General features: G+C 43.3%; 1 protein-coding gene across 1 annotated transcript in view; it reads right to left on the bottom strand.

Moving 5' to 3' along the window:
- Positions 1-6,024: 6,024 nt before the first annotated feature.
- POU6F2 (POU class 6 homeobox 2) overlaps positions 6,025-13,257 on the bottom strand; it is a 461,044-nt gene continuing 453,811 nt past the window's right edge. Inside the window, exons 10-11 of the mRNA XM_049642770.1 lie at positions 10,872-11,040; positions 6,025-7,321 (exon numbers count right to left, since the gene is read on the bottom strand). Coding sequence (XP_049498727.1) covers positions 6,817-7,321; positions 10,872-11,040 — 674 coding nt within the window. The 3' untranslated portion in view covers positions 6,025-6,816. The remainder of the gene's footprint in view (positions 7,322-10,871; positions 11,041-13,257) is intronic.

Consider the following 13,257-nt stretch of genomic DNA (forward strand, 5'->3'; position numbering starts at 1 on the left):
TGATGCCAAATAAGTGCTCGTTTGCCTCTTACTGTGGCTCTTCATTTTCGGGTTAACAGAGTCAAAAGGAATTCATGAGGCACAATTGCCAGGATTTGTGGTGACTTGGAGATGTGTATGTGGGTGTGTACAGGGGTCAAGGATGACTTCTAGACCTCTGCTTTGGATCGCTGATGGGTGGAGCCATTAACAAGGATAAAGGGGCGCTTGGTTGGCTCAGTTGGTTGAGCGTCTGGCTCTTGATTTGGGCTCAGATCATGATTTCCCAAACTGTGAAATGAAGCCCCACTTCGGGCTCTGTGCTAACAGTGAAGAATCTGCTTGGGATTCTCTCTCTCCTTCTCTCTCTGCCTCTCCCTGGCTCATGTGTGAGCACACATGCTCTTTCTCTCTCTCAAAATAAATAAACAAAACAAAACAAAACAAAACAAAATAAGTGGAGATAGATGAAGATAGATGGAGAGAGCCCATAAAGAAGAATGTAAATTATGTCCACAATCCACTTTAAGAAAACACAGTGATGTTTCATATGTTCTAGATAGATTTTCACCTAATACATAGAAAACCTCCACAGGTGTCTTCTTTTTCCCTTGACCATGGCTTTCTCTTGGTAGTGCCGATAAGCAGAAAGGTTCTCAAGGGCTGTTTGCTTAGACTCCTTTCAAAGGGAGGAATGATGGAGAAGGAACCCAGACCTGTGTGAGTTAATGAGGAGCTGGTTTCATCTGCTTTGTGACAGCTTGCTCCTGAACTCTTTCCAACTACGGATTTTTGATTAACTTCATCAACTATTGTCCTGCTACACTTGCCGCTGAACAGATGACACGTATATGGTTGGCTTAGTGGAAAATTGTATTGGGACAGCCTTTGGAGCCTTTTAAAACAGGTATTGGTGATTGTCTTGGAACTCGGGCTATTTCTGCCCGTTCATTTACTGGTTTCAAATCAGCTTCAGAACTGTGTTTCATCATTTAGATTCTGAAATTTATTTGTGAAATATTACAACACAAGAAACCTGGAGTGATTCTAAGTTTCTTAAAGACAAGGATTCATTTTGTTTATTTCTGCGTGTCCACAACAAAAAGTTTCTGGCACATAGGAAGTGTTTAGCAGGTATTTGTGGAGTATGGAATGACTGAATGTAAGTGGTGGGGATCTTATTTTATGTTCATCTTTTTGTTTTCTACTTTATTAGATTTTATTATAAGACTTATAATAGGTAAAGTATATTAATAAAGTGATTCAGATATATAGTTACAAAGAAATTATATTTATATCAGTGGTTGTTGCCCAAATATTGTATTATTGGTGCTGGAATGTCCTTATTAAGCATGGAGACAATTATGACTTTTTAAGTTGATATTTTCCTGGTCTTTCTCTTCGGCCCAGCATGACGGTAGAACCCAACTTTGCTGAACGTGCCAATGTTGGTAGGTGGAAACTAGTAGATTTTTATTGTGACAGTTGAAATAATTGTGTCCCTTCAGTATATTAAGCATTTCTATAATGAACAAAAGACAACCCCATTTATTTTTATATCTTGGCTACTGTGAATAATGCTGTAATGAAGATGGAAGTCCAGGTACCTCTTTGACATACTTATTTTATTTTTAATTTGAGTATAGTTGAGATGGCTATCTTTTTAAAGGTATATTATCAAACATATTTTATAATAATAGGCTTAATTATAGGCACGACCTTTGCTCAGAGTATTTTTAGAGTATTTTAAATGGAAAGAAAGCTTGACAACGACTATATTTTGTCTTTCACTGCCCACGAAGGCAGAAGTATCAGCATTTTTTTTTGCTCCTCTTAAAAATCCATCTCGGAGCTTCCTGGCCACTTTCCTTGCCTATTTATAATGTACGGACACTCCGATTTTTGGTTCTTTTGCTTGCCCTGAAGCACTTCTATCAATCACAAGATGAAGTTGATGTATGGACCTCCATGTAGCATAAGAAATGTTTGCTGAAGGTCATTAAAGATATGCAGATTGTGATTCTAATTAAAAATATTTTTTTAAACTGGTATTTTGACAAGATATACCCACCTTCCTTTTGATTTAGTAAATTACAAAACAACATTAATTCACGTTAAACTGAATCAGGAGCATATTCTAAATGCCAAAATTTTCTAGAACATGCACTGACAGACATTGCTTAAGAGCAGAATCCTCTATAATACGTGACACACAGCTGGGTGTTAGTAGGAGACTGGGGTGGCTGCGGGTTTTGTCTGCCTACTATATAGTTTCCGTCTTCTGTCTTCAGGGTCTTGTGGAGACTTCCTCCTTCATCCTTGGGGTCCTGCAGGGTTGTTATCACATGGACCCCCCCCCCGCCCCCCCGCCAATAGACAGGAAGGGTCTGTGACCCTGAGTGGCCGATTCAAGTACCTCATTCCCCAGCACAAGACTCAACATCTGGGGTCTCCGTCGGAGAAGGAAGCCGAGCAGGGCAAGCTGATGAGCTGCTTGGAACCACTGTATCCAGCTGTGCTCCTGGTCGGGTCAAAACAGCATGATCTCTTTTTGTTTCTGCAAGTTTAAGTTGGATTTCTGTAACCTGCAACCAACGGAGTCCTAATTTATCTAGTATTTTATTGGAAAGTTGAAACAATCATGACATTAACCGGTCTGCCTGGATTCCCTTCCTCTTCTTAACTGCTACCATTACAACACACGCTCATTTACATGCTTGCAATTTAAATGACATATCTGAGTTGAAGACACGCTTAGCCTAGAAGCTCATGTCAAACAATTCTTTATTTTTTATGGTACAAATTAAAAGTGACAGATCTGAAGCTGTTAAGAAATACACAAAGTGCAGCTTTACTGACCATACAGATATTGCTCTAGATTAAGTACAGTTTCATCAGGTTTTTTTTTTTTTTTTTTTTTTTTTAAACATTAAGCAACCTGTGCAGATAAATCAGCTTTGGTTTCAATGTCAGAGCAAGTAAGGAGCTTTTAAATATCCAGTTTGGCTTCTTGGTCACAAGTCCATCATGTCAACTTCTCATCATGATGATTTTTTCAAAACAACCCAGTCGGTTTTCCTGCCCTCCTTCCTGCTGCCTGCCCCACGCATGGAGAGGCAGCTCTCTGTGGTGCCTCATCAGTGACCCTGGTGACCAGTCTAGATCACAGCACGTAGGACAAAACCAAAAAAAAATCACTTTCTTAACAACAAATAAACAAATGTGCCTCACATAATTTCAAGTTGAAGACAAGCAAACCACGTGACGAAAAGCTCATTACAAAATGTTATCCAAACAGATTTTACAGTCAAACATTGAAATGAAAATCAATTTCCTTTTTCTCCATTTTTTTTTAAGCTTGGTCATTAACTGGGTACAAGTAGAGTGCTGAGGTAAAACATTGATGAACAGTTTGTATTTCTTTTTTTTTTCTTAAAATAGGAACAGTTTAGTATTGCAAGATTGTCAGCAACATTTAAGCCATATCTATACAATGTGCATATACCTACAAATACTGAGCTTTGGTCCAGCGTAGAGAAGATGAGCAAAGGCATTTTACAATTTCTTTTTGGTTATAGCTTGAGTTCTTTGATACGCCTCTACTTGGTTTTCTTTTTTCCTAGCTCCTTTTGCTGTTTTGTTCTCTCTTTTGTGGGGTGTGTGTGTGTGTGTGTGCGTGCGTGTGCGTGTGTATGGTGTGATTACAACATATAGAAACCAAAACCTTGCAAATGCAATTAAAACTCTCAGCAGTTCAAAATGGTTTTTTTGGTTGAAAAAGAAGAAAAAAGCCCACAAACAAGTGTGAAATATAACATTGGTCATTTTCCATTCTCATCAAACCATGAAGGAAATGAAGCTGACCGTGATTTAGGAATATGTAAGAAAAATATTGAAGCTTGGAATACAATCACATGTGCCTGGAGTGGCTTTTATTTTTTGTTAGTGGCAACCTTAACCTTCAGTTCATGGGAACATAAAAGACGCTTAAGTGCTGTTGGCATATGAAGTTGTTTACAAGTGGAAATAAGAAATGTCATAATAAAAATTAAGCAGTAGGTGAGGTCCCGAAGACTTACAAGTCACACAATATAATTTATATTCCTAAGAATTTGTTCAGGCACCTTTTTATGCCTTGTAGCAAAAAATTCATCTGTAAAAAATTAATATAAGAAGCATTACAACACCTTATAAATAATTTATAAAACAATACAAAATTATAAAACTATAAAAAAAATCACTGCACATGAATGGTTTTACGACTGTGGGATGAATATATTTCTTTTTTATTCCACTCTGGAAGATCACTTTTATTTTTTATTTTCACTGTCCTAGTTATCCCCTCCCAATTATAGATCTCCGAACGGAGCAGGCCTTATGCAGCAGCTGCTGGCATATGTTTACACATTTAGCATCCGTTATATGTCCTCTTGTTAACTTCTCTTCCTGGGGAGCTTTTCTTGACGGAATTTGGAGCAGGTCCTAGGAGAATACAAAATCTGTTTAATTGATACGTTTTTGGATTTCTGGGTTGTTGGTGTTTGTGCGGTGGATTTGGTGGTGGCGAAATGGGTGCCGTGATGTCGTTGGCATTGAAGATCAAGTTAGCCGTGGTCCATTAGCCGTGGTCCAGTTAGCATCAGACTGGTCCAGTGGAAACACCTTCACAGGCGAATGATGCCACTTGCGGGATTTCTTTCTGAGTTTCCTTGCTGGTGGCCTCCTGACTGCTGCGTGAATCATGAGCCGTCTGGGAGGGGGGTGGGGTGGAGACGCTCATACCATTGCACTGACATCACCAGCCCAGGGGCGGACAGAAGAAACTCAAACTCCCACGGGGGAGGGAGTGTGTTAGGGAAAGAAGATAACATTTCTCTTCAGTCGGGCAACTTGAGGGTTTTTTTTTCTTTCATAATTTACTTCTACAGAGCACATGAGTGTGATTAGTAATTAACTATTCGGGAACATTTGCATCTAGACGGTGTGCACATCGGTGGTTCTCTTTGCCAGCTCCTTTGACTGAACACATTTTGCCTATACCTGCGGGATCCGGGTGTCCACCTGCCCAGCCATCCTCGCCTCTCACCCTTTCCTTCTGGCCTACTAGGTTATTTCGGCCTACCGATCTTTTGAGTAAGTTATTTTGAAAAATGAAATAATCCCCTAGCTCTAATGGTGAAGGCTATTCTGCTGTGTTAGACGAGCCGCTTCTAGATTTTTTTCCTTCTAGTGGAGGCACTTGATTGCTACAACTTCTTTCCCCTCAAGAACCCAGCCCCCAATTCCAATTGTTTAAATTTGTCTTCTAACTTTCCGCTCTATTTGTATATCCCAGGAACAACTGCTCCCCCCCTGAAAAGAGTCTGCCATCCCTACTGGAATGAAAATAGTAGCAGAAAAGATGGGATTTACAGGATACATGATGGCCTTTAATGATCCAGTCACGATCCCTTTCTTTTTGGCCTGTTTTCTTTGTGTGTGTGCATATGGGTGTGTGCATGCTATGTGTGTGTTTTGACTGAAATCTTGAGACATTTCTTTGGCTATCAGACCTCTGAGAGAAATTGCTTTGCACAGAAGCATAACATAGAAGTAAGTATTGAACCAAATGTGCAGTTTATGTTTATATTACAAAATTGGTTTTGGTCAGGTCTCCATGTACGTGGCCAACAGACTGAGAAAAATCCCAAGCTCTGGTGTGGACAGTGAGTACAATTATAGCTTATGCCAGTGTTGACAGTTCATCGAGCAAAGCCCTCGTTATTTTGGAGTCTCTCCTGCATTTCACCGGGATCTGAGTGGAAAGGACACGGTTCCCACTCTGTGGCCCTCCAGCACACCCTGGAGGCCACATGTGAGGGAGATGGAGAAATGGAGGAAAAATGAGAAATGCGGGCTCCATTTTCTTTTCTCAAACCCACAAGTCATAGTGAGAAGAAAGCAATGAATGCTTTGGCACACGATCCAGGATGTCGCCCCCCCCCCCCCCCCCCAAAAAAAACCCCACAAACAAAAAGAGAAAAGAACGCCCCACCCCCAATGAAAACCAACAGTGAGCCTCACATAATGGCTTCAACGATGGCACCCACACCACAGGTGGGGACAGAGATGGGTAAGATGGGAGAAATCAGGCTTCTTATTTTTCCTTTAAGTACAAATGTAAAAATTCCTAACGCAACTTTACACGCAGAGAAGAGTAGACCAACGATCGCGTTTGCAATGCCGTGTTTATGACTTTGGTTAATAGTTTTCATAGTGAAATCAGCACTTAGAACCTGAAAGAATGCAGTCCTTAGTCCCTCCTCCAGGTGGCAGGCTTGTATTCGCTTTGAACAGATAAAAGTTTTTGTTGGGTTTTTTTTTTGTTTGTTTTTTTGTTTTTGTTTCTGTTTTTGTTTTTTTGTGTTTTTTTTTGGTTTAGTTGTTTTTCTTTTTCCTTAAAATGTGTTCACATTTTCATAATGTACAGAAAAAGGTATGTGGTTATTTGGTTTGCTTTAAGTCCGTTAAAAAATTGGCTTTGGGGGGAGATGGGTGGGGGAGGGGACTATCCTACCGCACACACCTGCGGCGCGGTGTGTGCCTTGTTTAAAAATTTTCAAAAATTGTTTTTTTTTTTCTTTTTGGAAAACCAACGGACACGTATAAACCATTCCGTCCACTTGGTAGTCTCCTTAGTCCTTTACTTACAAGGGTGATGACTGGAGCTAGTTTTCAATTTTATTTTCAATTTATTGTTATTATTATTAATTATTATTCTCAATTATGGTCTGTGGAGTCCAAAGGGTGGAGTTTCGTTTCTGTGGGTTTTGCTTCTGATTCTGGGCGGGCGTCTCTTTAGGAGTTTTCTTCCAGAGAGTCTGTTAAGGGCTCCAGAGGGACGGCCGTGGCCGGCTCATGCTGTTTTAAGCGTTTAATTGTGTTCTTCAGGGCTTGCCTCTTATTGCAGAACCAAACTCTAACTACCTCCCGGTCATAGTTCAGCTTCTCGGCAATTTCGGTCATTTCCTGCCCAGAGGGGTGTGTGTTCTTCTCAAAGTGGGCATTGAGGATCTCAAGGGCCTGGGGTGTGAAGGAGGTGCGCCGCTTGCGCTTTTTGGACGGTTCGCTCCCGATAAACTCGGTCAGGTTCTGCATACCTGCTCGATGGCGGGCCTCAGCCTCAGCCATCCACCGCTCAAGCACCGGCTTGATCTTCTGGGCACTTTTAGGGGTGATGTCCAGCTTTTCAAACCTGGCAGGATACAAAAGGCCAGGGTTCAGTTTGGCTGTCAGACTGCTAGCTATAGTGTTCTCTTGGGCTTCCTGTGGTAGGAAAAAGTGGCTTCTCAGGATGGTGTGTCTGGGGGGAGAATTGAGAAAGAACAGTCTTACACTGAGTCCTCTGCCAGGGTGGGCCTCCTGCCTGCCTGCCTGCCTGACTGCCTGGCAGAGCGAATTCACTCCAGATTAGCAGCCAGCTCAAGTAGCCGACCCCGCTCAAGCCAGCGCGCCCCGCTCCCCGCATGCTTCATGCCCCCATGCAGCCCGCACAGCCACGCGGATGGGGGTGAGGAAGGGTGCAGACCACAGGACACACGAGCCATCATGATGGGAACAGACACAACTCGCAGATCTTCCCCCCCCCCCCCCCCCCCCCCCCCCCCCCCCCCCCCGTGCACCCTGGACAGCTGAGCTTTCACGCGGATCCTGCCGGCCGCATTTCCCCCTCCTCAGAATCCTCAAGGCAAAAATGAACACCAGGCAGCGGCATCCGAGACGACAGCTGCCGTGGCCTTCCATTTGAAATGATTCTTTTTAGGTTTCACGTTTCATTTTCCTTAAACTCCTCCCACCGACTCGGTTAGGCAAATGTTATAGCTGTTCCTTACCATAGTCGGTGATGGCAACTGGAACGCGTTTCTTTTACGGCTTTCTTTTCATCTCTGCGTATGTCTTATTTTAATCTCTCTCTCTCTCTCTCTGTCTCTCCCTTCCCCTCGCCCCTTCTCTGTCTCAGGTAACCAACAATTTGCACCATATGTAAGTTAACAACAAGTGCCCCTTTCAGGTGAAACACAGCCCATGGCTACTTTACTGTTGGACTCAAACAGCCGGACACCTTGTAATTGCTACCAACACCCCTCTCCCCGGATGTGCTAAGGCCACGTCGTGCCTTTTGAACGCTGTCCAGTGTAATGGTGTGCTTTTGCACCAGGGCATCAAGCTGTGTTTAATGTGGGCTATCTGCACACTGTACTTGAATGATATCATTTTCTGTAAATGAGCTCTTCTATGTATCAACTGCCATCAGCACTCCTCTGCTACACTGATTTTTAAAAAATGGGAAGCATCTTGGATGAAATTATATAGAGTGTTTTAAGAGGTCATCATGGTGGCAAATCAGACTCACTCTCAATGAAATATACCAAAGGACCACTTGCTTTTATTTGCTTGTTTGTTCTACATCCAAATTCACAGCCCTCCAGCATGACAACTTGGGATACACAGATCCTCTCTTGGATCCTCTCTGGCTACACTCTTTTTAAGTGGTCAGTGTGTTGAAAGACAACCGTCTGACTGCAGAGCCCATCTTATTACAATAGTCTGTTCTCATAGAGCTAAAATGAACCTGCGTTGGCCAGAGTATGTTCTATAAGGACGCTTGCAGAAGAAAACAAAAGGATAGTCTTCTTTTATGGGCCATAATCTTATCTTTGACAGTGAATTTTAGATATTGTGATAGCAGGCAAACAGTGTCAAGGTTTAATTGGATTTCCATAGCATGGCCTTCCATGTATGGTTCGAGAAGTTATTTATTTATTTAAAAAACAAAACAAAACAAAACAAAAAAACACCAACCAACTTCCACTACTGATCAAAGGGGGAAGAGGTACGTTTTGCTTTTAATGTAAAAGGAACTAATCATCTAATATCATTTGATGAGCTTGGCCCCTGAGGCACGCTCCACCGGAGCTCCAATTGCCTTGGTAATTTGCCACATACCACATTTTACCATCATTCACCATGAAAGCCCCAGAGTTTAAACTCTTGATGGCGTGACAACAGGCTCTAGGGATAAAGCTTGCATTTGGGATGCAGGGACACACCTGGGGGTGCCCAGTGTGTTGGTGGTGTTTCCTCCTCTGTGTCTCTGACCAGGAGGGGCTTATCAAAGCCATGCCTGGGAGTCAGTGTAGCTGGAAAGTGACACCTGGGTGAGCAGGCTCAAATGCAGATTCCTTCCCACCTCTTAAAATGAACTTGAATTGTTCCAATGTCAGATCATGGTCTCTTTCAAGACTTTCATTTTTTTTCTCTTGGTAGTTAGCTTCTAGAACTGGCTCACCAAAACACTAGGAGCTAGAGAAAGGCTGTAAAGTCAAGGCATCTGACATATTCTGTTATCCAGTGAATTCCAGGGGTCTCTCTCTCTCTTTTTCATCAGCCATGGCTTTCTTGGCTTCCCCTGGGGAAGACTTTAGAAATCAACGTATTTGATTGGGAATGCCCTAGGCACACTATGTGCTCTGGTGGAAAACATTAGATGGCACTTAAACCAATAAAAGGAAATCACGTTTTAGGACTAAAAATAAGCCAAAGAGGATGTTAGCAAAAATAACAAATTGCAACAACTTAAAAACCTGTAGCTGCCTTTATCGCGGGGCCGTCAAGATGAAACAAAATTAATGTTTCCCGACAGGGAGCCACAGTATTCATATCATTGATGCCGCTTGTTAGTGTTGATGTTTCTGTACATGTTGTTTGGAATAACATATACAAGCCTTGAAACAAATTTCCCAGCAGTAGTAGTATCCTTGTATAGACTGAATAAAGGTTATTTTCTACAGGGAGGTATCTTATAAGAAAAAACAGTAGGGGAGACCATAGAAGTGAGAGGATCCTATGGCGCTTTTTGTATTTAACAACAATCAATGGGTTTTATGGAAAATCATTGAGCAAAATGTGAGCTGCAAGCTACTACCCCATACTGATGTTATTTATAACCTTAGTCTTAAACTGCAGGAAAAGTACACTTCCGTCCTTTGGGGAATACATTAAAAGTATAAAGAGCAGATAAAAAGACAGCATTTCATGGATCACCAAGAACAAAATCCACTTAAATGAGTTTAGAGTTGGTTTCTTGGCTTTTCCTGATGGAGGAGGACTCATAAGGCATTGCCCAAGAGGAAAAAGCTCTTACAGAAGTGCCTTTGTTACCTCATGCATAAACATGGGATTAGCGCGACACAAACATGCATGCACGGGGTCTGCTTCTGGCGGCTTGACCCAGATCAACTTGAACACAACCAAGGCTGGATGCTTGTCATTTATGTATGTATTTATTTTGGAGGGGTGGGGACAGGTGAGGCCAGATTCTCACTACCCCTGCCTGCGCCACGTAAAGCAGCGGCTTCTTTGAAAAATGTGCTTTTAGAGTTGTGTCTGGGAAGGCAATGCTACTGCATTCCTCGGCGGTCATGAGACAGTTAATTTTCTTTTTAAGGTGTATTTTCTTGGAAGAATCCTGAGAGCCATCCCTGGGCAGAAATGGTGGGAACGGCAGCTTTATGACATTCGCTCAGGACGCCTGTCTGCAGACAGGAGACCGTGGCTCTCAGCCTCATAGGAGGGTGGGGAGGTCCAGAAGGAAGCTCCTGCCCCGAGGTGGGGTACTTCCAATGAGACCGCCTTCTTTGTGAGTTGACAGGAGTTATCAAGCCAGGACCCCAAATCTGCTTCAGCACCTTCGTTTCCATCAGTGTCACCAGTTCCAACATGTAAGCGCCCCAAACTCAGTCCCCATACTCTACCCCTCCAGCTCTGCCCACCCGAAGAAGAAAAGCTGAGCCATGAGGACAAACGAGGCCCAGGCCGGCCAGGAGAGGTGACAGCATGTGGGCACGGGTTACCTGCAGATGGCCGACTGGCTGTACGCGGGGCCCTCTGTAGCACTGAGAGCCTGTCCCACCTGAGTCTGGGTCAGGCCAAGGGACAGGCGCCGGATTTTAAAAGCTTTGGCAAATTCTCGGATCTCCTCCAGATTAACCCCATCCACCTCACCCGCTGCCGTTTGAGGATCTGTGGAGATGTTTTTAAAAATAGGATCAATACGTCAACACACATCCAAGTAATATCTGTTTATCACGGCTTCTAAGAAAGTGGCTCTCTTTGATAGCAGAGTGGTGGGGAAACCAACATTGTCCAGTGTTCCCTGTGTGTCCCATGTGAGGCACCCAAGATCCCATCTTCGAGCCATCACACCTCCACAAATCATCCTTCGGATGTTTCTTGCCCGGAAAAATACCCCGGGAAGCTCACACCGCCGCTTTCACAATACAAGAGCATGCTCCCTTGGGGTTCACAAGTAACAGTCAGGGCAGGAAGGTACTAGCTATGGGATGCAACTCCATTTTGCCCATAAAGATGTTCAAATATTGTGTGAAACTATAAACATGGAAAGGCTTCAATTTGAAATGTCTTAATTGGATTCCTTAGGGCTAAAAATTGCCCTTGGAAAAAATAGTATTTTGTGTTTTTCCTTCACCGGATCACCACTGCTGTCAGGCTAACAGATGGTAATGCTGTCTAATTTCTTATGTTCACATTAGCCCCTCAGAAGACCATGCTTATGAAGCTGTGAGACGAATATTATCTTTTTTTTTGTTCTCCGATAGCAGTTTACTGACATGATGCCTTTGTCCCTTAAAAGGGCACATGATAAAAAATGCCTACTGCAAGAAGACTCCTTTGGTGCCGGAGAACGCGGTCAATTTAGGACTTATCAAGGGAAATGACACAACAGCTGGAGAACGAACCCCCCCTTCCCGCTACTGATCCCCAGATAAATGATAAATGAAAGCGAACGCCAGGCTGGAGACAGCATGGGTTGGGGACAGGGGAAGATTTCAAAGTGCTGCTCGATCCTGCCTGGAGCGAAGCCGCTCTCCCCGCCAGCTGACTCTATTGTTCTCCACCTCATTCCTTGGACTTAGGTGAAAAGTTTTTCTCTTCCTCTTTCTGCACAATAATCCATCAATTTCAGTAAATTCAAGCACTTGTCAAGGGACTGTGGTGGACTAGATTAGTCTTCTGGGCTCAGGGCTACAGAAACTCCTGTTCTCATGAAGAGAAATAAACATTTGCATTTCAAGGGCCAATTTTTCAAAGACTTTTAAATAAACATGCTAATATCTGCGGGGGGCTTGGAGCTTTGGGTACAGATGGTCATTACAGGGGAAATGGACTCTGTCGATAGAATCAGCAATATAGGTATGCACCGTACCTTCTTTATGTTCACATTTGAAAAACCCCTGTAGAATTTTTACGTGTTGTTCGTCATAATTTTGTTCAAGGAAAGATTGAAAAGTGGTACAAGGTACAAGCACGATGGACAGTCTCTAAGTATTTCTTAAGTGACTCCTGGGAGTCCTAATGAGTGTTAAGAGGGAGCTAGAGAAACAGGAGGGGAGTTGCGGTCTCTAAGGACTTTATAGTCTGTAGGGGGTTGGGACTTAATATTATGAATGAGAAACAATTGGAGAAAAAGACCAGGCTGAGTATAATCAAGAACTATTGGTGTGACCCCTGCCGCAGAATTTACAGAGAAGGGAGAGGTGGTAGGAGGGAGGATTCATCTGGGTCATGCCCAATGGGCAGCTTTCAGAGAATGAAGGGGCCATATTCTGGGGAGGTGGGCACAGAATGCAGGCAAGAGCATTGGCCTTTATGGGCTGGGGAGCTCGTGCTAGGAGCGGAGAACATTTTCAGTGTAGGACATTGAGGATCTATGTCCCTGGGCAGGGGCAGAGGGTGACTATACAAATCTTGGTTTTTCTCCCTGGTTAAAGAAAAGGCTTGTTTGGGTTGTCCTCGGGAGAGGCTGCCCTCTGGATCTTAAGTCCCATCAGCACCGCAGCCTGGAGCGACTCCGAGGGTTTGCTAAGGACTCTGGGAAGCCAAGTCCACACACCCAGCAGCCTGGAGCCTCTTCTCTCATTTCTTCATTTAAACATTCCTAGAGCAGAAGTTGCAAATGAGCAGCTTGCACATCAAACTCAGCTTTCCTAGAGCTTATGGTTTTTTGGAATTGCCAACATTTAAACATTGGGAGATTGCTAAAGAAAAAAAAAACACCTCTATGGTTTATGTTCATTTGAATAGAAGTTTGGCTGCTCCAGTCTCCGTTTGCACTTAACTTGGGAACAGTCAGCTAGAACTGGTTCTGGCTGCCCTGAGAGCCCCTCCTCCTCATCTGCAGCCCTCCTTAGACCTGCTGCCTGGCTCAGCCGGTTTTGT

Source organism: Panthera uncia, chromosome A2 (assembly GCF_023721935.1).
Source record: "Panthera uncia isolate 11264 chromosome A2, Puncia_PCG_1.0, whole genome shotgun sequence".
NCBI lineage: Eukaryota > Metazoa > Chordata > Mammalia > Carnivora > Felidae > Panthera > Panthera uncia.